The sequence below is a fragment of the Rhinopithecus roxellana genome, chromosome 18, assembly GCF_007565055.1.
Source record: "Rhinopithecus roxellana isolate Shanxi Qingling chromosome 18, ASM756505v1, whole genome shotgun sequence".
NCBI classification, from domain to species: domain Eukaryota; kingdom Metazoa; phylum Chordata; class Mammalia; order Primates; family Cercopithecidae; genus Rhinopithecus; species Rhinopithecus roxellana.
The window spans coordinates 91,888,279-91,914,977 of NC_044566.1; the positions used below are offsets into that span (position 1 = coordinate 91,888,279).

Below are 26,699 nucleotides of genomic sequence, written 5' to 3' on the forward strand. Positions count from 1 at the left end.
TTTATCTAATTATGAAGTCTAAAACAAAAAAGTAAACTATTCAAACTTTTACAAGTTATTTTTTTTTATTATTATTATACTTTAAGTTCTAGGGTACATGTGCATAACGTGCAGGTTTGTTACATATGTATACTTATGCCATGTTGGTGTGCTGCACCCATCAACTCGTCAGCACCCATCAATTCATCATTTATATCTTGTATAACTCCCCAATGCAAGCCCTCCCTCCTCCCCCCTCCCCCCTCCCCATGATAGGCCCCTGTGCGTGATGTTCCCCTTCCCGAGTCCAAGTGATCTCATTGTTCAGTTCCCACCTATGAGTGAGAACATGCGGTGTTTGGTTTTCTGTTCTTGTGATAGTTTGCTAAGAATGATGGTTTCCAGCTGCATCCATGTCCCTACAAAGGACGCAAACTCATCCTTTTTTATGGCTGCATAGTATTCCATGGTGTATATGTGCCACATTTTCTCAATCCAGTCTGTCACAGATGGACATTTGGGTTGATTCCAAGTCTTTGCTATTGTGAATAGTGCCGCAATAAACATACGTGTACATGTGTCTTTGTAGTAGACTAATTTATAATCCTTTGGGTATATACCCAGTAGTGGGATGGCTGGGTCATATGGTACATCTAGTTCTAGATCCTTGAGGAATTGCCATACTGTTTTCCATAATGGTTGAACTAGTTTACAATCCCACCAACAGTGTAAAAGTGTTCCTATTTCTCCACATCCTCTCCAACACCTGTTGTTTCCTGACTTCTTAATGATTGCCATTCTAACTGGTGTGAGATGGTATCTCATTGTGGTTTTGATTTGCATTTCTCTGATGGCGAGTGACGATGAGCATTTTTTCATGTGTCTGTTGGCTGTATGAATATCTTCTTTTGAGAAATGTCTGTTCATATCCTTTCCCCACTTTTTGATGGGGTTGTTTGTTTTTTTCTCGTATATTTGTTTGAGTTCTTTGTAGATTCTGGATATTAGCCCTTTGTCAGATGAGTAGGTTGCAAAAATTTTCTCCCATTCTGTAGGTTGCCTGTTCACTCTGATGGTAGTTTCTTTTGCTGTGCAAAAGCTCTTTAGTTTAATTAGATCCCATTTGTCAATTTTTGCTTTTGCTGCCGTTGCTTTTGGTGTTTTAGACATGAAGTCCTTGCCCATGCCTATGTCCTGAATGGTGACTTCAAACTATACTACAAGGCTACAGTAACCAAAACAGCATGGTACTGGTACCAAAACAGAGCTATAGACCAATGGAACAGAACAGAGTCCTCAGAAATAATACCGCACATCTACAGCCATCTGATCTTTGACAAACCTGAGAGAAACAAGAAATGGGGAAAGGATTCCCTATTTAATAAATGGTGCTGGGAAAATTGGCTAGCCATAAGTAGAAAGCTGAAACTGGATCCTTTCCTTACCCCTTATACGAAGATTAATTCAAGATGGATTAGAGACTTAAATGTTAGACCTAATACCATAAAAACCCTAGAAGAAAATCTAGGTAGTACAAGTTATTTTTTTTTTTTTTTTTTTTTTTTCTTTTTTTTTTTTTTTTTTTTATTATTATACTTTAAGTTCTAGGGTACATGTGCATAACGTGCAGGTTTGTTACATATGTATACTTATGCCATGTTGGTGTGCTGCACCCATCAACTCGTCAGCACCCATCAATTCATCATTTATATCTTGTATAACTCCCCAATGCAAGCCCTCCCTCCTCCCCCCTCCCCCCTCCCCATGATAGGCCCCTGTGCGTGATGTTCCCCTTCCCGAGTCCAAGTGATCTCATTGTTCAGTTCCCACCTATGAGTGAGAACATGCGGTGTTTGGTTTTCTGTTCTTGTGATAGTTTGCTAAGAATGATGGTTTCCAGCTGCATCCATGTCCCTACAAAGGACGCAAACTCATCCTTTTTTATGGCTGCATAGTATTCCATGGTGTATATGTGCCACATTTTCTCAATCCAGTCTGTCACAGATGGACATTTGGGTTGATTCCAAGTCTTTGCTATTGTGAATAGTGCCGCAATAAACATACGTGTACATGTGTCTTTGTAGTAGACTAATTTATAATCCTTTGGGTATATACCCAGTAGTGGGATGGCTGGGTCATATGGTACATCTAGTTCTAGATCCTTGAGGAATTGCCATACTGTTTTCCATAATGGTTGAACTAGTTTACAATCCCACCAACAGTGTAAAAGTGTTCCTATTTCTCCACATCCTCTCCAACACCTGTTGTTTCCTGACTTCTTAATGATTGCCATTCTAACTGGTGTGAGATGGTATCTCATTGTGGTTTTGATTTGCATTTCTCTGATGGCGAGTGATGATGAGCATTTTTTCATGTGTCTGTTGGCTGTATGAATATCTTCTTTTGAGAAATGTCTGTTCATATCCTTTCCCCACACAAGTTATTTTTAAATGATACATAATTAATTGAATAAAAGGAATACTATATAACTAAATTAAAACAATATCACTTCTATACTACCCAAAAAAGTCTAATACTGAAGTCACTTCCCCAGTTCACAAAAAATTTTGCTTAAAACATGATCAGCAGTTGTTTTTCTTTTCCTTTATACCCTTAGACTAACAGTTACTGTAATGAGCTTTATCAAGTGAGTTCAATTTGATTTGATACAGTTTTACTGAACTTCTACTACCAAGTGCAGGTACTAACCTATGTCCTGGCCAAGGTGGGAAAGAGTTTAATTCGTGTCCTCTTAGAGTCTACAAATAATTGGAAATTAGCAATAATGAACACAGACAGGCTAACCAACAAACAAATAAAACCTGTGGCTCAAACGCCTAAAGATGCAAATGATAAGAGAGGCATATATACATTGCTACTTGCTATGTGATCAGTAATAAACATCTTGTTCCCAATCTCCCTTATGTGAAATATCAGAAGTAGTGGCAGTAAAACAGCTGGAGATAGTCTATGGACTAACATATTAATACACACACGAGGGTGACAGGTCTGTGTTATATGCACGTTGCATGTCCCTAAAAACTAAACTTCATAAGTTAAAATCTCTATTCCATAAGCCTGTCTTTAGAGCGGAACTTACCTTAAAATGAGCATTTTTGTTTAATTGTATGTTTCTTTTTACAAAATACTACAAAGCATTTTAACCCAAATGGGTGAGAAGAAAAAAAAGGAGTCTATGTAAACATACAAGCTCTGATTTGTCTTTTGTTCACACTGAACAGTGGTGCCATACAACTTGGTGAGTTCCTGATTTAGTCTTCTTAGGGATAGGCATGTGCCAAGCAGCGAAAAACAAAATGTGTGGTTGCAGTTTGTTCTGCAATAAAGAACAGCAGGCTATTTCATCACCGCTCGGGGCACCAATTTGTCAGCCCACAATGAAAATCAAGCTTAAGTATATAGCAAATGCATATTCATAACCACCATGTATTGTCCCTTTCAAATATCTCTGTCTTCTGCCAGGTATGTATTCTGTATTTCTGTCCTGATTGATTGCAGTTTATCGAATGCTTGTTAAGTGCATCCTTTTCCCCACCCTTGCTAATGATTTGGGGATAAGAACTATTGAAGACCTAACAAGTTGAAAGACTCCATTTTTCCTGCAGTGTTTTTCTGTCTATTACTGTTTCAAAGGAAAGCCCGGTGATGTGAATACTGAAAAGAGAAAACGTAATTAAGTGTTCATTGTGGGTAGTCTTTTTGTCACCTTTGAAGTGCTGAAATTAACACAGCAATCTCTTGATTTTGCCTCTGTAGTGGCAGCTTGCTGAGAATAGTCATATTTTGCTGAGAGAAATGGACATTCCAAAGCGTAAATTAAATAAGTGTATTTTATAGAATTCATTTAAAAGTGCATCTGTGCTGAACGTATCCCATTTTATACTGCTCTGATTACATTTGGCTTTTTGTTGACCCATATAAAAAGTGAAATTGTTTCATACTACAGGCTGCAAGACAGCTTAGGATAGGGTGATTATAAATGGTGAAAAGGAAAAGAAAAACACAAGATTGTGGGACATCGATTCCTGCTGTGTTTCTATTGTATATTTGAAAGTAATTTAAAGATAGAAATTATTAATGAAGTTTACAGCAAAGAAACAAATAAGATTAAAGGTGAAATTTCAGCTAAAGGGCCATCTTTAAGCTATACAAAAGGAAAAAAATCATAAAATTAAACTTTATAAAAAGTAAAGATGAAAAGGGAAAGCTATATAGTGTAAGGTCATGACTATCTACAGTGTTAGAGAGAATGTAAAATAGGATATGTTGCCACAGGGAGATATATTTTCAACCAGAAGACCCATTGTGAACGACAAGGCTGCCCTCTTGCAAAAATAAATCATACTTTTCAGCTATTTGAACCATACTTATCCAAAAGTCTTATTCTGAGAGAATGAGAACTACATTATGTTGGATAAAATGATTTGTGTCACAAACAAAATTGGAAGAAATAATTATACTTATAAATGCAACTATTTCAGTAATTTATTGAATTTGACTGCAATTCATCGTAGGTAAATAGAAAAATAACTATATATCTGTGGTTAAATGTATAAAACTTAAACATAGCAAATAACTAGCACACCATTAACTGAGGTGAATCTGGGTTGTTGCAGAGGAGGAAAAGGAGGTATTAGAGAAAGAGGAGAGTCGTAAGGAATATTAGAGAAATCAAACACCTGTGAAACCCTGGTCCAGGCACCAGATTGAACCTGGAAAATTACACTTTTGAAATCCACTAAGCTGAAAGGTCAAAATTCTATTATGTCATTCATAAATATTCTGAGAGAGACTTCCCAGGCTTCAGCAGGCCTGATAACGTGGCATTTTCCACACTGAATGCATTGTCAATGCTAAACATATCTTAGCCAAGGGCATTGTAATCTGAGGGAAATAGTAAAGAATTAGATATCAAAATATATTGTTATTCTCTACTTTTTCATTGACATCACTGATTCATAATGTATCAATATCGATCATAAAATTAAAAGGTGGATACATACATCAGTTGTGTATTACACAATAGAGCAAGTACTATGTCGCATATTAATATGATCAAATGCTATAGACCTGTTAAAAGTGCCGAGTAGTAAATGCATGAAAAAATATGTATTTGACTTTCTTTTTTATAGCATTGTACAAACTAAACACCACTGTGTTGAAAGCATATGTGTACTTAGCAGAGTTCAAAAGAAAATGAAAGGTGATGTCATTAGCCTTTTTCCCCTGAAATTATATTGCTAAAAAAGTAGGGACATAGTATGTCCTGTTGCATTATAATTTGAAATATCGGGCCAGGCATGGTGGTTCCCCCTATAATCCCAGTACTTTGGGAGGCCGAGGTGGGTGGATCACCTGAGGTGGGGAGTTCCAGACCAGCCTGATCAACATGGTAAAACCCTGTGTCTACTAGACACACAAAAATTAGCCTAGTGTGGTAGTGGGCACCTATAATCCCAGCTACTTCGGAGGCTGAGGCAGGAGAATAGCTTGAACCCGGGAGGTGGAGGTTGCAGTGAGCTGAGATCTCACCACTGCACTCCAGACTGGGTGACAGAGACTCTGCCTCAATAAATAAATAAATAGAAATTTCACATAAATCGAAATATTAAGAAATAAATAATGCAAAGCAAATTAGTTGCATAATTTAGAACAGTCGAAGCGCCAAGGTAAAAGTGTTTCATACATATGATGACACTCTTGTGATTCAATGCGGCAAGTCCTGTAAAATTCCATTATTACATCAATACCATTTTAATATAAACCTGTAAATCACATTTAGTGGCTACAGAAAAACCTTTGGGCACAGCAACATGTGGCAGTGTCGGTAAACATTAACTGAAAGTAACATGCAGACATCGCTGTAATGGGTTCTGATCGCTAATGAGCATTACCTCAGCTTTCCGTAAAAACAGAACAAATGAGAACACTCAGAACTGAAAAATGGTGCTTCCTTTCAGAACGAGGGCTTGTCACCCATTCCCTTGACTTTCTATACCATGTGTTGGCAAGTGTCTGACACCCGGGTCGACCTGCTCTTTCAGTCCACATCCACATTGCCCTGGGTGTGTAGGAAAATACTGTATCATTGACAACATAAATGAAATATGATGAACACCAAGCTGCCATTCTTCCTTCACTTCTACCTCTTTATCACAGTGGTGGTTGTCACCTTATTAGAGTCTGTGAGAAAAGAACCGCAAAGTCGTTCTCACCTCCTGGCAATCAGTTACAGACTCGCTCTGCACCTCCTGAATCTTCTGTTTCCATTGCAAAGACACAGCCAAAGCCTTGGGCCAGACTTTAGTCATCTCTCACCCTGAGTGTCAGTTGCCACCTTATCACAGTGTCCTACATGCCAGGGACAGGGAGATGAGGATCAATCTGAAAGTCTACATTCAAATAGGGCTTCAGGGGCAAACCCAAGCCCCCCACCACACACACACATTTTGAACTAGTTTCTGTTTTGGAAGTTTGTGCTTTTGTCACCCTATTGTCACATTAACTGAAAAAAAAAACGATGCCTAAACAAAGATATTTGCTGAATAAAATTAGGTTTATGCTACTTTTCAGCTAACTTCAAACTTCATTATATTATTCTTAAATTCGCTGCCAACCCCCTCCCCAAGAGTTTGTTCTCAATTCTGTAAGTTTGGGCCTTCCTGTTGCAAAGTCCCACAACGTTTACCCGGAGAAGCCAAAGCTCTGCTTTCAGGAGTCTTGCCTTCTCCCATCCACAGCCAATATCAAAGGCATCTGCCACGAGGAGTCAGTGCAGCCGGCATGCCGTGACTCTGTCTGTCCTTCTGCTCTGAGGGTGGCTTTTCTCTCTTTCTCCCGAGGAAAAAGTGTAAAATATACTGGTTTCTTGTTTAACCAAGGTAAGAATACACGTCTAATAACCTTTTGTCAAACCGTACTTAACCCTGTCTAGTTACTATTTCAGTGAGCCAGTTTATTTGTTGTTGTTGTTTGTTTTCAGTTTTTGGAGAAAGGGACTTGCTCTGTCACCCAGGCTAGAGTGCAGTGGCACATTCACAGCTCACTGTAGCCTTGACCTCCCAGGCTCAAGAAATCCTCCCACCTCAGCCTCCTCTTAGGTAGCTGGGACCACAGGCATGCACCATCACACCTGACTGATTTTTTTTTTTTTTTTTTTTTTTTTGAGAGATGGGGTTGCCCAGGCTTGTCTCAAATTTCTGAGGTCAAGCAATTCTGCCTCAGCTTCCCAAACTGCTGGGATTACAGGCATGAGCCACCACGCCCAGCTGAGCCAGTTTTAAATGGCTGCATCACATGCATTAAAAATGAAAACACACAAAAAAAGCCCAGAACTTTTTTTTTCTTTTTTTCTTTTTTTCTTTTTTTTTTTTTTTGGAGACGGAGTCTCTCTCTGTCACCAGGCTGGAGTGCAGTGGTGCGATCCTGGCTTACTGCAACCTCTGACTCCCTGATTCAAGTGATTCTCCTGCCTCAGCCTCCCAACCCCAGAACTTTTATAAGGAAAAATTTAGCAGAAGGAAACTGATGTCATCACTTTGTGACTATTTCAGCCTCCCTCTCTTATCTGTGACCTCTGTGGCACTCAGGACGCCTGCCCATACTGCCTTCCTCTCCAGCCTCCAAGCCCTCTGCCTGGAAGCCAGACTCTGGCCAGACTTACTCACCAGGCCCTGACCACGTCACCTGGAATGCCTTTCTCACAGCTCTTTTCCCAAAATCAGCCCTCTCCATGGCATCTGCGTGGCTTTGGAGAGCATCCTTGGGTCTCTATCATTGTCTCATAATCTTCAATAAGTAGTGTTCAGAAAATGCTCCCCTGGCCCATGTGCCCAGATGGACTCTCCAAGTCTAAATGCTTCAAAATGGTACGGAACTAAATGTGTGAATTCGGATAGGGCTTCATTTCTGGTCCTCCTCCTTCACACTTGCGTGGCCGCCCTTCCCCTCCACGCTCCGATTTTCTTTCACATTTCTGCTTTCTGAGAAGAAATAAGACTGATTTCTGGGATGGAGCATGAAAGACAGAAAGCCCCGGAGAGAAAGACACAGCATGTTTCCGTGGAAGATGCCCACACACCTCACTTGGGGGCATCGGCAGTGTTGGTACCCACCCAGGTGTGTTTTGACATCCAAGACTTGACCCTAATTCTTCTTGGAACTTGATGGGGAAAGAACCTTGCTGGGGCCCCACATGGGCCGGGGCAGCCTGGGCAGAGTTGGGCAGCTACCTGAGAGTTCTACGTGGAGAGTCCCGGAAGATCCCGCAAGAACAAGTCTCCATTAGTTCCAAGTGGAATGGCAGCCCCTTTCTAAGTTTCCCTGAGAGTTGAGAGCTGATAAATCTTTTGTGGGAACAGCAGCCCAAGCCAAAGACCATGTGGAGGCCAGGCATGGTGACTCACACCTGTAATCCTAGCACTTTGGAAGGCCCAGATCCAAGGATCTCATGAGCTCAGGAGTTCAAGACCAGCGTGGTCAACATGGTGAAACCTTGTCTCTACAAAAAATACAAAAAAAATAAAAGTAGCCAGGCGTAGTGGTAGGTGCCTGTAGTCCCAGCTACTTGGGAGGCTGAGATGGGAGGATCGCTTGAGCCCAGGAAGTGGAGGCTGTAGTGAGTTGAGATCACACCACTGCACTCCAGCCTAGGTGACAAAGTGAGACCCTGTCTCAACAAAAAGAAAAGACCAGGCAGAGAATATAGTGAATTAAATGGGCCTCCCCAAAAGATATGACCATGGCTTAATCCACAGAACCTATGAACATGACCTCATTGGATAAAGGGTCTTTGCAGATGTAATTAAATTAAGGATCTTGTGATGAGATCATCCTGGATTATCTGGGTCAGCCCTAAGTCCAATGACAAGTATCCTTGTAAGAGACAGAAGAGCACAAGACACAGAGAGAAAGCCTTGTGCAGATAAAGGCCAAGTGACTGGTGTTACGAAGCCACAAGCCAAGGGACAGTGGAGGCCACCAGTAGCTGGAATAGACAAGGAAACATTCTCCCCCATGGTCTTTGGAGAGAATGTGGTTTTGCCGACAACTCAATTTTGGACTCTGGCCTCCAGAATTGTGATCAAATAAATGTCTGTTGTTTGAAGCCACCAACTCCGTGCACTGTGTTCCAGTACTCTAGGAAGCACATACAGAGGACATCAGTGGGAATCAGAGCTCTTAGCTTTGGGAGCTGAGATGGTGGCCAAGTCAGCAGAGAGAAAGCCCCAAACCCCCAATACAGCCTCATCAGTTCCCCGATGGGGGATGGAGGACACATTACCAGCTTGTCGTGGGTAACCTTGATCTTAAACTACCCCTAACAAGAAAAGGAGCATTCTTTCAAATGTAACTGAGCTTGAAAGGACTGAATTGAATTGATGTAGCAAGATGATGTTTCCAGCCACCAACAGAAATGGAGGGGTTGTGCACCAAATTCAACTCGTTTGTAGAAAAACCAAGACATTTATTTTAGCTTTGCATAACTAATTTTGTGTCTGTATATTTTCAGACATTGTATAGCTATACTACACGTCAGGGTTGCTCGAGGAGAATTAAATGAAAAGAAAAACCTGCAATTTGTTGAGCTATTATTAAATATTTTACAAACGAGGGCACCAGAACTCACTGTGGGCTGGCAGTTGCCACGTGGCTTATAGCTGACAGAGCCTGTTTGCTACCTGAGCTCTCTGACTCCAAGCACAGTGCTCTCTTCTGTGTCTGCTTAATTCAATGATAAACATCATTGCAGTGAGTGCAATATCGTATTTATGTTTCTGACCAGGCAGTGCCTCACACATCCATGGAGTCCAATCAACTGTTTGTCGAATTTAATCGAATAACATAGCCTTGCTGTCCTTAAGTAGCCTGCCATCTGTCTGGTTTGGGGGATATAATTAAAAATAAAATCTGCCAACCCACGAAACCTCTCCGTAAAGGTAGAGGAGAGAAAGCCCAGTTTTATTATTGAATAAGCACTAACACAGGCTGCAATGCACATCACTGGCAATCTGTTAAAGAAATCACAGAGGCAGAAAATACCTCCCTCTTTTATATCACCGCTTTCCATACGTGTTCTCAAAATAGAAATAACTAGTCCTCAAGAAGACTTGACAGCACCACTTGTTAAATATAGTTTATCCTAAATTCACCTGGTAACTGGGGTGGCCATCTGTGGGACCTGATTGCCTTTATCCAAAGGAAAATTAAAACTTTTCATATTTCTGTGACAAGTAGGTAAGTTTACAACTTGGAGCCAGATGTCTAAACTCCCACCCTCCATGGAGAAGGGGAGATGGAGGCTCTGTCTTCCTTGATGTTTACGTTACTTCAAGGAGGCAGCCCTCAAGGAAAACATTCTTTTAGGTTGTAGAACTGGTGAGAAGCTTATTTGGCTTTTAAAAGTATTTATATACATCTCAAACGGAAAGGGAAAGAATTTGCAATTCCAAGTCTTATAAAGGAAATGCTCTAAGAAAAGGGAGGCGAACAGGATCCCTTCTGACCTCCCTTTTTATAGATTCGTGTTTGCACTTTCACTAGAGAGATAGGAAACCTGATTAAATTAAGATGGAGCAATGCCTGCTCCAGTGCGCAGGGGTGAAAGAAAGGGTATAAGATATCCCCTCCTGCAGAAGAAAACCAGCAGGTGAACATCTCAGAATTCGGGGTGAGAAATCAAGGCAAGGGAAGTTAGACTCTGCCTCTGATACTACTTTCTGTCATCAAGGTCTTGGGAAATGGGCTGAACATGGAGCGAACTTTAAAATGTCCAGTTTGGAATCATGTCTAGTTCAGAATAAGCCTGATGCCCAGTTACCAGTGGTATACTAGTCATGGTGATATTAATAAAAACCCTCCAGTCTAGATCATTCTGTATCTTCTTCAAGCTCTGATAAGACTCCAAAGGGCATGGCTGTTGAAAAGAAGGGTGCTGGCATTTGTCCCAAGCCAGGCATGTCCCATCACAATTTAATCATGTTGATATACTCATTAAAATTGAAAAAGAGCTAGCCATTAACTTCTGCATAACTTCTCTAGCACTGGCTGAATTATCTCAACTTTCTGACCTTCATGCTTAACCACCTAATATTAAAAAATGAGAATAATTCATTAAGAAGAAAACTGAAATGAAAAATATAAGTTAGAAATGAAAAAGATCAAGTGAATGTGGGACTTTAGAAAAATCAAAGTTGAAGAGGGACTAGAAAGTAAAATATTTTTAAAAATTATACTATTTTGTTGTTTTATTTACCTGTTCTAAAAGAAGCACACATTTTTTAAAAATCAGAAAATCACAAAATTTTTAGAAAAAGGAAAAAATGTATTACTCCAATACACAAAAGTAAGTACCATTAATATTTCTAAAGTACCTCCTTTAAGCATTTTCTCTATTACTCCATTATATGCATAGTTGTGCTTCTATCATTTATATACTCTTATTTACTATTATAATGTAAGTGTTTTCAACACCATACAAATTCCTTCTAATAGAAGAAAATACCTGGGAATCCAACTTACAAGGGATGTGAAAGCCCTCTTCAGGGAGAACTACAAACCACTGCTCAATGAAATAAAAGAAGACACAAACAAATGGAAGAACATTCCATGCTCATGGATAGGAAGAATGAATCAATATAGTGAAAAAATATAGGAAGAATGAATCAATATCGTGAAACAAGTGAAAGAACATTCCATGCTCATGGATAGGAAGAATGAATCAATATCGTGAAAAACGGTATAGATTCAATGCCACTCCCATTAAGCTACGAATGACTTTCTTCACAGAATAGGAAAAAACTACTTTAAAGTTCATATGGAACCAAAAAAGAGCACACATTGCCAAGACAATCCCAAGCCAAAAGAACAAAGCTGGAGGCATCACGCTACCTGACTTCAAACTATACTACAAGGCTACAGAAACCAAAACAGCATGGTACTGGTACCAAAACAGATATATAGACCAATGGAACAAAACAGAGCCTTCAGACATAATACCACACATCTACAGCCATCTGATCTTTTACAAACCTGAGAGAAACAAGAAATGGGGAAAGGATTCCCTATTTAATAAATGGTGCTGGGAAAACTGACTAGCCATATGTAGAAAGCTGAAACTGGATCCCTTCATTATATCTTATACAAAAATTAATTCAAGATGGATTAGAGACTTAAATGTTAGACCTAAAACCATAAAAACCCTAGAAGAAAACCTAGGCAATACCATTCAGGACATAGGCGTGGGCAAGGACTTCGTATCTGAAACACCAAAAGCAATGGCAACAAACATGGATGAAGCTGGAAACCATCATTCTGAGCAAACTATCGCAAGGACAGAAAACCAAACAATGCATGTTCTCACTCATAGGTGGGAATTGAACAATGAGAACACTTGGGCACAGGGTGGGGAACATCACACATCAGGGCCTGTTGTGGGGTGGGCGGAGGAGGGAGGGATAGCATTAGGATATATACCTAATGTAAATGACGAGTTAATGGGTGCAGCACACCAACATGGCACGTGTATACATATGTAACAAACCTGCATGTCGTGCATATGTACCCTAGAACTTAAAGTAAAATTAAAAAATGAAATAAAAATAAACGGAAACTACTATGTTAAAAAAAATTCTCTAGTGTATTAGTTATCTATTGCTATGTAATAAATTACCCACACATTAGAAGCCTACCAGCAAATAGACGTTTATTATCTCAATGAGTTTCTTAAATTTGAGAATCTGAGACAGGCTTAGCTGGGTGTTTCTAGTTCAAAATGTTAAGAGGTTGCAGTTGAGATGTTCTCTACAGCTGCAGTCACCTTGAAGTTTCACTAGGGCTGGAGTGCCTGTTTCCAAAATGGGTCACTCCAGTGGCTGTTGGCAGGAGGCCTCAGTTCCTCACCACATGGACCTCTCCAAAGGGCTGCTTGAGCATCCTCAGAACATAGCACCTGCTTCCATCAGAGCAGGAGAGACCAAGGGTAAAGACACAGTGTTTTTTATTGCCTAGCCTCATAAGTCACACACAATCGTTTCTGCAGCCTGCTGATGACACAGGCCACCCATATTCAGTGTGGAAGGGGACTACACAAAAGCATGAACCAGGAGTCTAGAACAACGCTAGAACAATTTTGCAGAGTAGCTACCACAGTGGGAATTTATAATGGCTGCATGTATCTTATCACATAAATCTCTATAACTGTATTGACTATTCATGCACGGTTGGGTGTTATTTCTAATATTTCCTTATTACAAACAACCCTCTAATAAGCACCTGTGTATATTCAGCTTTTCATCAATAGTTCAGATCGCTTTTTTAGAAAATAATCTCAGAAGTGGGATTGTTGAGTTCAAAAAAATCTTAATTTCCTTTTTAAGTAAGTTGACTTCATAAAGCAAATTAGCATTTTATATTATTTCAATGAACATACGCATTTTATTTCATGTATTTGTGATAAATACCTTGAAATGTCTATGCAATGATTCATAACTGCATGTTTATCTTTCACTTAATGAATTCTATATTCAATATATTTTAGGTAGCTATATTATATATGTAACATTTTGATACTTATGGCATGTGGGTTTTTTCATTGTTATTTCACCATTTTGTAGATCCTCCTGAGTTTGTTTGTTGCTGTTATTTTGGACAACTTAGAACTTGATGAAGACCTAAAGAAGCTTAAACAAGTAAGTAATGTATTGGAGATTTAAAAAAAAAAAAAAACAAAATAAGGGGCAAACCATTTGCTTATAGGCAATATTAAAAGTTTGAGCTTCAAAGTAAAAATAAAATTTAATAAGTTAAGGCTATCCAAGGTGGTAAAATGGTGTTCAGTTTAACATCTATCTAATACTAACAAGGGAAACTTTCTGTTACTCTGTAAATATCCTAGGAATCGTTTTATTATTTTTGAATAACAGTAAGATGGGCAGAGTATGGTCCATTGGATTTGGAAACTGTTCTCCTTCTGCCATTAAATGAAGGTTGTTTGGAAATGAGATACCTCAAGACCATATTGCCATTTTGCATAATTATATATAATACCCTTTATCATTATCATAAAAATATTACAATCAATCTACCTGGTCTCTAGACACTAAAGGAGAATTTAGTCTGGGTGCCCATAGTGAGTATAAGAAACAGAATAGAATAAATGATGAAATGTGGGCCCAGTTATGTATGAAAACAGACAGGATGTCATCATGGTGAAAAGTATACCCCAAAAAATGAAACTAGAAATAGGTGAATGCTGTGTTCTTAATGGCAGGAGGATTACAGGTATAGTCAATCATTCCCATAGTTTCTGTGGCATGGAGGATATTTGGCTTGAATATTTGGCTCTATCAAAGAGTACAGACCCTTTGAGAAGAAGAGCTCGCAAGAGAGTGGGACAATGGGTGGAACATTCTTGTATCACCCTCCCCAACATTGAGAGAATAGTTGAGATGTTAACTACCAAACTCTACCCAACTGTTAGAATGTTGACAGAACCACAGCTGTTATAACGTTAACAGAACCATGGCTCTTAAACTTTCTATTCGGAATTATAAGCAGGCCCTCCACGTTCAGAATTTTCCAAAGCTTTCTATTTTTAACAAAGCAAAAAGTATAACCTATTTAAATTTTTTTTTTTTTATCTATCTCATGATCAGGTTAGGCATTTCATTGTATTACTCTTATCTTTAAAGCCTATGCTTTTAACAGAGGCGATCAATAAGGGAAAAAAAAATAAAACATTGTTATGAAGATTCCTACTCGGAGCATACCAAGAAAGGTTTTGAGTTCTTTACCATCCTACAGCTACCCAGGCAAATGGGCATCTTCCCGGCTCTGCTGGAGATGATTTCTTCCACGTCTTTTCACTCCGTGGTAGCAGTGATAGGTTCTTCAAATAAGAGTTGGGACATCCCTTTATGCCGTCAGTGAAAATACTTTGTGTGGCTTCTAGTTGCAGAAAAAATAATAGTTGAGTTCAAAATTGAAAGTGACCAGCCATATAATTAGACATAACCAATAAAATCTGCTGCTGTAGAACCACTTTAGTCCATGCTTTACAAATCTGATATTTAGCTGTAGCCTTTCCTTCATGCCGTGTTTATCATGCACAGATATGTACTATCCTCTGAGAGAGTATGTTACAACGTATATTCTATAGATAAAATTTAAAATAGCCAATTTATTTCCAGCTAGTGCTACCGCCAGGTTCCATATGCTTTTAAATAACCATGTAACTCCGGCCCTCATTTGTAAAATAATTTTTCTGCTGGAAAGCAACAAAATAAACGTGTATGTAGCAATTTTTTCAGGACTATGAATTCAAACCTACGGATATTTTGCAGTGTTAATTTTTTTCACCATTGTAACTTATTTTTATATACATGTATATGCATAGCCTACTTACATTTTTTGTCATCTATATATCTAATGGTCACAATAGGCATTTCATATCTGACCCGAAGTAAAAAAACCAACAATAATTCTTCCTGGACTATAAAGTTTTAATAAACTATATGGGTCTTCACTTTGAATAAATGTCATTATTTATAAAAGTGGCTTTTAATCACTTGCTAGATATTAGTGAAGCTTTGTGTTTCTGGAAATTCTGTATATCAGAATGAGTTATCCAATTGCACTAGCCTACAATTTGGACCATATACTCTGGGTATTTGGGCATTGAAAACTCCAATCATAACGCAGCAATTCCATTTTTGTTAGTACTTTTTACACTATTCTTTATTCATGGTTGGACTGAAACTACGTAGCCATTAAATTCTTCTATTAATTTCATACTTGAAACTCATTGAACCTGAAATTCATTAGAGCAAATATTATTAAACTAAGTTAAAGTGTTCCTAGTTAACTTTCTCTGTTGTATGATTATGTTTTGTGTTTTCACTAGTTTTTAACAACTGTGTCATTTTTTATGCCCCTGATTTTTCTTATTTTCGATGATCTTGGCCTTTAAGGTAGGGCTCATTTGCATGTGTTTAAGAACACACACATTCACGTGCGTGCACTTTGGTATATACGCGTAGTATTGTGGATACCTCAAACTTTAGACTGTCTTTTACAGATTCTTTTAAAAAGTAGTAAAATTGTTACCCTAAATATTGTTTCAGTTGTCCATGTACAAATCCAGTCCTTAAGATTTAAGCTTACATACTCTATTTTTACTATTCCCAGATAGAGAGTAGAGTGGAGGAAATGTTCAAAAAAAGTGTTTGATTTTCTTAATGTTTCAAGTTTCGGAAAGCCCTATGCATTCCAAATTCCATCTTTGCTCCGTTCAAACTTTTTGCTTCTTTTACCATTTCTGCCAGTCTGTAGATTCTGATAGCTATGGTGACATTGATTGAATCTTTGCTCGGTATCAAGTGTTTTATGTTTTCACCTGTTTTTCAAAACAACCCATTCAATGCAGGTATTATTATTCTGTCCATCTTACAGATGAGGTAACTAAGACACAGAGAGGTTAAGTAACTTGCTCAAGGTTGCACAGCCAACAAATGTCAGAGCTAGAATTTGAACCTAGGCAATTTGGACCAAAACCCACACTCTTAACCTCTAAACTGTATTGATTCAAACTAAAGCTATATAAAGGCCAAACATGAGTCATGCATACTGTTGAGACTCGTAGGACTATGAATTATTTGTTTATAAATAATGATGTTGTAGATAACAAAGGCATCATCATATTCATCAAGTAACTGTTAGAATGAAGGACAGTTTCTGAGGAATAGCGGAGAATGCGGCAACCCAGTCATTAAAACTATCCAGATCAGTTCTTTGTTTCCTCTTAGAACCCGGAAGATCGAATCAGAGCCATGGGAGTGACAGCCTTGCTGCATGATGGCAAACACCACTCAAGGTGCCATTTCTCAGTGATCTTCTTGGAGTGATGCTCCTCCTCAGACACCTACATAACAGGCTTAGCATAGCAACATTTTAGTGACTTTAATGTCTTTTAGTATCGATATGTTTTTAGCTGTGTTAATATATAAAAGTTGGTTCATAGATTTTTTTCAATAATAATAAAAGCCAGTGGCAGTTACCTCTAAAATGGGGATATTGCCCAGGTGCAGTGGCTCACGCCTGTAATCCCAGCACTCTGGGAGGCCGAGGTGGGCAGATCACCAGGTCAGGAGATCGAGACCATCCTTGCTAACACGGTGAACCCCCATCTCTACTAAAAATTCAAAAACAAAAAAATTAGCTGGGCATGGTGGTGGCGCCTGTAGTCCCAGCTACTCAGGAGGCTGAGGCAGGAGAACGGTGTGAACCCGGGAGGCAGAGCTTGCAGTGAGTCGAGATCACGCCACTGCACTCCAGCCTGGGTGACAGAGCGAGACTCCATCTCAAATAATAATAATAATAATAATAATAATAATAATAATAATAAATGAGGTTGTTAACATGCAGCACTCAGTAGGGCTCAACAGAGGAAGAGGAAGCAGCCCTCGTGCTGGGGAGAGGAGAGGCTGCCCTTAAGCTAAAGCTGTGAGATGGTGGTAGAAAGTGAAAAGGTGCTAGTGAAGAAATTATAATGGAAAAGAAGGAAGAAGTGTAGTAGAAAAACACCAGAGATGAAATAAAGAGTATGAATATAACACAGGGATAAAGGTGCAGGAATGTGGCAAAATCCAGAGTTAAGAATGTGAGTAAGTCACTGGCCAAAAGTCAAAGCCCACCATGGCCTTCCTCTCAGAAGCTCCCTGAGGGCAGGCATGGGCTGCATGATGGATTGTCGGTGGGCCTGTGTTCTCCTGAAGGAGAAGCACGGCACTGTATGTCTTTTCCCATTATTTTTCTACGCAACCTCCGTGTGCATCAGAGGTGGTTTCTAGCCAAGGACTGCTGAGCTCTAAGGGTCCTCATGAAAAGCTATGGTGTCATTTTTAATACTTCAGGAAGCTGGAAGAGAATTGTGCATTCACCTAATAGAAGCCCGCACGTGCTAAATAAAATGTCAAGTTTAATACTTGTAGCTGGAAATCTGAAAGTTCTAAGTGGCAGCACGGTTTCCTTAATGCTATAGTTCTGCAGTGTTTTCATATATACTTTCCTTTAAGCAAATTTGTTTAAAGCTACAATGAATTTCTTATTGCTTAATCAAGGCATCTTGGCAGGAAAAATGTTTAGGTTTTAGAATCCAGGGGAGAAAATAAAAGGGCTTTTTGGACACAAATTTTGAGAGGCTCTTATGTGTTTATTCCCATTACCCCCTCTCCAAGATATCACCAGTGTGTGCCGTCATGGTCACCTCTATGGCTTTTCCTTTGTCACTTCTCACAATTGTGTTCCAAAAACTCACATCAATCACGTAACCATATGAAATTCCTCTATTGCCTTCCCTGTGTGTTATATATAGGACACAACTGGTTCCTAATAGCAATAGGGCAGCATAATCTTTTCATAGCTGCCGTCATTTACATGACCCCCGTATTGAATTACATAGAAACTATATTTCTCTTTTCAGCATCCCCAAAAGCCAATACGGAGACTTGGGAAAAATATATATGTGTGTGTGTGTGTATATTATTACGTATATGTAATATATGTAACATATGTATATATCAGACATTAAATACAAAAATGTTATAATTTTGTATTACATATATGTAATAACTATACATATATGTATATATTAAATATAAAATTATAATATAAGTAATACATGACATGAATTATATAATGTGTGCTATATATGCATAACATATATAAAATTGTATTTTTATATTTAATATTTTACATATATATAACATTATTTCTGCATGACATTTGAAAATTGACTAAAAATGAGAGATTGTGGATGTGTGATTGTGGTAAGCTGAGGAGATTACTGATAAATCGGTTGGTATAGAGGCTACAACACAACCCTCAACCTAAAACTTCTCTGACCAGTAAGAGCTGATGACCGTGAAGCTCAAGTGATGCAGGAATAACACTGGAGAATGTAGACAGAGTTTTGCAGGGTTTGAATATGAAGATAATTCTTGCAGCTTTAATTATTTTTGCAAATTCAGTGCAAGACAGATATAAAAGGTTTTCTTTTAAGCAGTATAAAATTCATTAAACTTTGAGGGAAGAAAAAACCCATGGAAAAGCCTGAGGGGAAGAACCATTGAAAAGGGAAGTATAGATAGTCTGTTTAGATTAAATTCAGAGCTGTGAAATTGAAAACTGTTTCCCCAGCTCTGTATCCAGTCTCACTTAAATCCTGGTTCCAATTTGATGATGCTTGGTCTTTGCTAGAGTCTGCTGCACAGTGGTGGGTAGATATTATTTATTAAGAAGCTTTCCTCTCTTATTGACTGTGATTGTTTTAAAACAAAAACCATAAATATCTTATATTCTCTTTTGTTAAAGTATGATCTCCAGGGGAATGTTTTTGTTTAGCCTTAAGCTACGTGATCGTTGATTTTATGTGTCACCTTGACTGGGCTAACAGATGCCCAGATAGCTGGTAAAACATTGTTTCTGGGTGCCTCTGTCGGGTGGTTCTGGAAAGATTTGCATTTGAATTGGTAGACTGAGTAAATCAGACCCCCTTCCCCAATTTCGTCGAGCCACTTCCAAAGCTTTGAGGGCCCAGATAGAAGAAAAAGGTGGAGGAAGACTGAATTTGCTGTCTGTCTCATTGCCTGCACCGTGTAAACAACCTTTTCCTGCCCTCAGGAAGCCTGGTTCTTAGGCCTTCAAACTGTTTGCCTGGCTTCCAAAGGTCTCCAGCTTGAAGATGGCAGATGGTGGGACTTATCAGCCTCCATCATTACATGAGCCAATACCTTAAAATCAATAATGATGTATATTTTATTGGCCCTGTTTCTCTGGAGAATCTTACCTAACACACCCTGAAGCTCTCATTTGCGTCTCCATTTTGTCGCCTATATTGAGTTCATTCCAGATTGAGGGCGGTAGCAAGGTGGCAGGGATGCTCCTGGAAGATGCCATTCAGCTGAGCACTGGTTGCATCTCCTGACGTTAGTTGAATCTTCAATCTTCTCCACATTTTGTCAGCCTCTCATGAATGAACTCAAACTTATGTAATTTTAAAAGACCGATATAGGTGCTACAGGAGCAAATGCTATCTATTGAGAACTGCCTTGTGTAGGCTACTTAATGTTAAATTATCACAGTTAATATTAAATATTAAAGATGTGGCAACTAACATTCAGGGGAGTGAATTTCTTGCCCAAGTCCACGCACTTCATATGTGCCTGAGTCAGGGCCACAAAGGCTGTCTGACACTAAACCAATGTCCTTGCTGAAAGAGGCCATGCTGCCTACAGAGAACCACCTCTTTCATCTATAATGAAAAGCGTATCTAGCTAGGTGTGGATTGGATGAGATGCTTATCCATTTTTTAGATCAGCATATTTTCTCCCTGTGGGTATCCAAAGAAGAAGCCAAATTATAATCAGACTATAGCTTAGTGAGCCAGGAATCAGGATGGAGAGGGAGGGGAGAAAGGTTGTGTGATTCAGATACATAGATGATGGTTTGATAGGTGCAGCAAACCACCATGGCACATGTAAGCCTGTGTAACAAACCTGCACATCCTGCACATGTATCCCGGTATTTAAAGTAAAATCTAAACATAAATAAATAAAAATATTTTTAAAAATGCATCATGGCATAGGCTAAGATAGGCTGAGATCATCTGAGATATCTCTTTTACAGTTGAGATATTAGTGACCCAGAAACTAAATCTATTCATTCTGTGAAACTGGGGTCTGGACACTCATCTACTATCCTATAGATATTGTGTCGGGGCTAGGGACATGTGATGGTCAGGACACTGTTTCTACTCTCAAAAATAACTTATGAGCCAGTGGCAGAAAGACACAAGTAAACAGGCAATTTGGGTTCAGTAGTGATCATTACAAGTATAATGTTTTGGAAGCAACAGAAAACATCTAAAGCAGACGGAAATCAGGGACATTTTCTCACAAGCAGGTGCAGACTGAAATCTGGAGGTTGAGTAGTGCTAATCCAGGTGAAGAGGATTGGAGGAAGATGGCATGAAGAAGGGTACTGAAGACCAGGGGAATGGCAGACTCTTTCTTAGTTGGGAAAAAAACAGAGTGGCTTTGTGAACACTAAGAGTTTGCTGTGGCTAATGTGTAGAGCAAGAGAGAAAAATGTGAGCTGGAAAAGTAAGCAGAGACCAGCACAGGAAATGCTTGAGCAGCACTAAGCATCTTGATATTATTCTGATGGCATTTATGCACAGGGTATCATAATCGTACCTACATTTTGGTGTCAGTATGAAATGAAGTGGAGGGCACCTAGACTGGAGATGGAAGAATCAGTTCTTGAGGCAAGTGGTGATGGCAGCTTGAACAAAAGGAAATCGGAATGAGAGAATATTGGAAGTGGTGAAGGACAGAGAAGAGGATTTAGTGACAAATTGGATATAGGAAGGGAAAAAAACCAGGACACAGGGATGTCACCCAGATTTCTAGATTTCTTTAAGTGCACTGATGCAGAAGAAATACAAGAGAAAGAAGAAATGAGAGTTTTGTTTATTTGGGGTTATTTTAGGGGGAAGAAGATTGGTCATATTTTCCCTGAGATGCCTGGGAAATATCTATGAGACAATGTCTATGGAGAGATATAAAGTTTAAAGTTTAGGTGGAAAGTTTAGGCTGAAACAGATACTGAAAAGGAGCAAAATCAACATGCAGATGGTAATTTAAGCCTTTAGTGAGCATGATCTTACCAAGGGAAGGATGGTTCCCTAAGGGGTAATAAATAAATGGTAAGAACCAGTGAGGAGGAGCCAAAATGTGTGTGATAAGTCACAGCACAAGAGGTAAAAGGAAAGAATAGGTTTGTCATCAAAATCAAAAGGTGAAAGAGTTTCAAGAGAGAGGCTTGTTCAACAGTCTCAAAGACTTCAGAGAGGTCAAAAAAACAGTCACCATGGAAAGCGATCCCATTTTTACAGTAGCATGAAAAAGAATAAAATACTTAGGAATAAACTTAACCAAGCAGGCAAAAGACACATACCCTGAAAACTATAAAATACTGAGGAAAGAACTTAAGCCACAAATAGAGGTGAATTCTGACTTACAATGAGTCTACTTAACAATTTTTCTTTTTTTAGACAGAGTCTCAACCTGTTCCTTAGGCTGGAGTGCAGTAGCATGATCTTCTGCTCACTGCAACCTCTGCCTCCCAGGTTCAAGTGATTCTCCTGCCTCAGCCTCCCAAGTAACTCGGGTTACAGGCATGCACCACCAAACCCAACTAATTTTTGTATTTTCAGTAGAGACAGGGTTTCATCATGTTGGCCAGGCTGGTCTTGAACTCCTGACCTCAAGTGATTCACCTGCCTCAGCCTCCCAAAGTGCTGGGATTATAGGTGTGAACCACCTAACCCAGCAACTTACAATTTTCTGATTTTTATGACGGTGCAAAACAAATACACGCTCAGTATGCTCCTCAACTTCTGATGGAATTACATCCAGAAACACTCGTGGTAAATTGAAAATATCATAAGTCAGAAAAATGCACTTTTAACTTACAGTATTTTCAACTTTTAATGAGTTTATCCAGATGAAACCCCATCGTAAGTTGAGGAAAATCTGCAAGTGAAAATACATTCTGTGTTGAAGGACTGGAAGACTTAATATTGTTAAATGTTCATACCACCCAAAGTAATCTACAGATTCAATGCAATCCTTCTCAAAAATCCAATGGCATTTTTGCAGATATAGAAATCTTAAAATTCATATGAAATCCCAAGGGATACCAAATAGCCAAAACAATTCTGAAAAATGAAAACAAACTTGAAGACATCATACTTCCTTATTTCAAAACATATTACAAAGATACAGTAATCAAAACAGTATGATACTGGCATAAAGACACACATATAGACCAGAATGGAGAACAGAATAGAGAGGCCACAAATAAACCCTCACATATATATATAGTCAAATAATCTTCAACAGTGGTGTCAAGACCACACTGTGGGAAAAGGACAGTCTCTTCAACAAATGGTGTGGAAAAATTGGATAGCCACACACAAAAGAATGGAGTTTGGCCCTTACCTTGTATCACATATAAAAATTAACTCAAAATGGTTTAAGGGCCTTAACAAAAGACCTAAAACCATAAAGCTCCTAGAAGAAAACAAGGCAAAAGCTTCATGACATTGGAATTGTCAATGATTTATTGGATATGGCCAGACAGCAAAAGCAAAAATAGGGGACTACATTAAGCTTAAAAACACTTGTACATCAAAGGAAGCAATCAGTAGAGTGAAAAGCCAACCTATGGGATTGTAGAAAATATTTCCAAATCATATGTCTGATAAGGAATTAATATTGACAATATGAAAGAGCTCCTATAGCTCAACAACAAAAATACAAATAATCTATTTTAAAAATAGGTAAAATGCTTAAATTGACATTTATCTAAAGAAGATATACAAATGGCCAAGTAGATGAAAAGACATTCAACATCACTAATCATTAGAAAAATGCAAATAGAAACCACAACGAGGTATCACTTTATACCTATTAGGATGGCCGCTATCAAACAAACAGTTTGGCAAGAATGTGAAAAAATTGCAACATTTGTACATTGTTGATGAGAATATAAAATGGTGCTACTGTTGCAGAAAACAGTATGGCAGTTCCTCAAAAAATTAAACATAGTATTGTCATACGATATAATACACTTCTGGGTATGTATATCCAAAAGAAATGAAAATAGAATCTCAGAGATATTTGCATGTACATGTTCATTGTAGTATTTTTCACAATAATCAGAAGGTGGAAGCAACCGTAGTATCCACCAGTGGATGAACAGATAAACAAAATGTGGTATCTACACACAATGAAATATCATTCAGCCTTAAAAATGAATAAAACTGACACATGATACATATGGATGAACCTTGAGGACATCATACTAAGTGAAATAAGTCAGTCACAAAAAGACAAATTATGTATGGTTTCTCTTTATATGAGTTTATCTAAAGTAGTCAAATTCAGAGGAACAGAAGACAGAATGATAGTTGCCAGGGGCTGGGGAGAGGAGGAAAAGGGAGCTGTTCTTCAATGGGTACAGAGTTTCCATTTTGAAAGATGAAAAAGTTCTGGAGATCTGCTGTACAACAATGTGACTATTTAACACTACTGAAATGTACACTTAAAATGATTAAGATGGGGCTGGGCATGGTGGCTCATGCCTGTAATCCCAAAACTTTGGGAGGCCAAGGTAGGCGGATTGCTTGAACCCAGGAGTGTGAGATCAGCCTGGACAACGTGGCGACACCCTGTCTCTACTAAAAATACAAAAAATTAGCCTAGCTGGACATGGTGGTACATACCTGTAGTCACAGCTACTTAGGTGGCTGAGGTGAAAGGATTGCTTGAGCCCAGGAGATCAAGGCTTCAGTGAACTCTGATCATACCATTACATTTCAGCCTGGGCAACAGAGTGAGACCCTGTCTCAAATAACAGCAACAGCCACAACAAAAATGATCAAGATAGCAAAATGTATGTTATACGTTTTTTGCCACAATTAATTTCTTTAAAACTGGTCACCATATTAATAATAAGGAGGTGGTTAGTGATGGCAATAAGAGCAAGCTCAGGGCCTTTGATGATACAGAGCTGGGTTGCAGAGGACAGGGAATCAATGACGGGTAAGGAAGTGAAGGTGGATCACCAATCTTTTCCTCAAACTCCTCATACTGTTTCCAGATAGACCACCTGGTTGCTGACTGATTCTTAATTTTGTTAGATATGTTAACACCATTTGCTACAGTGCTACCCAACCTTTTCCCATTGTGATATGTATAGAGAATATTTGTACAACACAGTGAAGTCAATAGGTAGGGAGCACAAGCAGCTGGAAATATCAGATATCAAGGATGCCTGCTGCTCCAGGGAACAGCTGCCCAGGAGCTAGAGGACCATACCCCTGAAGAACCTATAAATAAGTAGTGGCTGAGAGTTGGAAAACTCTGCATTTCACTCAAACCTGTTGATGCCGCCTAACTCCACGTGAAGCCATTCTTTCAATCTTTTGGTCAGAGATGACTCTTTTGATGTCAGTTTATTATTGCCCATAACTTTCCATGATGTAAATCTCAAAAGATAAAGAGCATTTGATCTGCTATTTCTGAAATAGCTACTTACTTTTATAATAAATCTTTACTTTTATAATAAATGTTAGGCTTACTTTTTGTAATAAATTCTCTGTCACACTAAGACATGAACAGCAATAAAATTGGTTTGAAGAAATGAAATGGCTAAGACTGAGAACAGTTTAGATCAAGGTTTAAGCCGAGAAGTCACAACAGAGGCTCAAAAGTTGGGAATATCAATTATCAGCATAAAAACAACAGCCTAGGAATCTAGAAGTCAATCAAAAAGTGGAAATATGGGAGGCCAATGTGGGAGGATCACTTGAGCCTAGAAATTGGAGACCAACCTGGGCAATACAGTGAGACCCCATCTCTACAAAAAAAATAAAAACTATTGCAGTGTGGTGGTCCATGGCCTGTGGTCCCAGCTGCTTGTGAGGCTGAGGTAGGGAGGTCAAGGCTGCCGTGAGCTGTGATTGTGCCGCTGCATTCCAGCCTGGGCAACAGAGAAAGACCCTGTCCTCCCCAAACCCCCCCAAAAAAGATAAAGATAGAAACAGTCAACTGGATTTTTACGGTCAAATAAGTAAAAGTGGGAGATTCAGAAGTCAGTTCAAAACAGGAGAAGTACCTGTTAGAATTGATGTCCTCCTGACATGAATGGAATTGTGTCCCTCAAATAGATACATGGAAGTCCTACCCCTCAGTCCCTGTGAATGTAACTTGATTGGAAATAGGGTCTTTGTAGATGCAATCAAGTTAAGATGAGGTCATTAGGGTGGACCCTAGTCCAATATGACTGGTGTCTCATAAAAAGAGAAGAGACGCAGACACAGACACATAGGGAGAGCACTGTGTGATGATGGAGCAACAGACCAGAGTGATGTGGTCCACAAGGAACACTCAGGATTGCTGGGTCCATCACCAAGATCCATCACCAGCAGTTGGAAAAGCCCCGTGGAGTAGACACCCCTCAGAACCTCCAGAATGAACTTGTCTTTCTGACACCTTGATCTCAGACTTCCAGCCCCCAGAAATGTGAGACAATACATTTCTATTGTTTTGAGCCACCCAGTTTTTTGGAACTTTGTGGCAGCGGCCCTAGACAACTAACACACCTCCAGAGCCTTGTTCTCTGGACTCAAGAAGAAACGATGCCTTCTAAAGCTGGCAAGTAGCCTGGCTGAGAGCGTGGGGCAGCAGGGAACAATGGACATACCCTTGGAATCCTGTGCCAGCCTGCACCACCCTGGAGCAGCTTTCTCAGCAGATGGAGTTATTTTATTCTGCCTTTCTTTGATTATAGGAATCAAACCCCATCATCGTAAAATTTTATAGACTTGAGACTTTCTTAGAGGAAAGGTTTCTGTAAGCCCTTCCAACGTTTCATTTCATGTATGATTAACCCAAACCAGAGGGACATTGTTTTAGAGACCTTTTCTTTGCCTCATCCACAGATGCTCAGGACTGTTTTGTTAGCATGATCTCTCTCACCATGGAACAAACATGAAACTACACACCTAAGATTGTCCACTCGAGTTCACATTGGTGGGTTGTCGGTTGTATCATTCTTTAATTGTGCTAATTCAG

General features: G+C 39.1%; 1 protein-coding gene across 1 annotated transcript in view; it reads left to right on the forward strand.

Annotated features, from left to right (window-relative positions):
• Window positions 1–26,699, forward strand: part of NALCN (sodium leak channel, non-selective) — a 229,742-nt gene that overhangs the window by 100,283 nt on the left and 102,760 nt on the right. Inside the window, exon 8 of the mRNA XM_030922022.1 lies at window positions 13,614–13,688. Within this exon, the coding sequence (XP_030777882.1) occupies window positions 13,614–13,688 (75 nt within the window). The remainder of the gene's footprint in view (window positions 1–13,613; window positions 13,689–26,699) is intronic.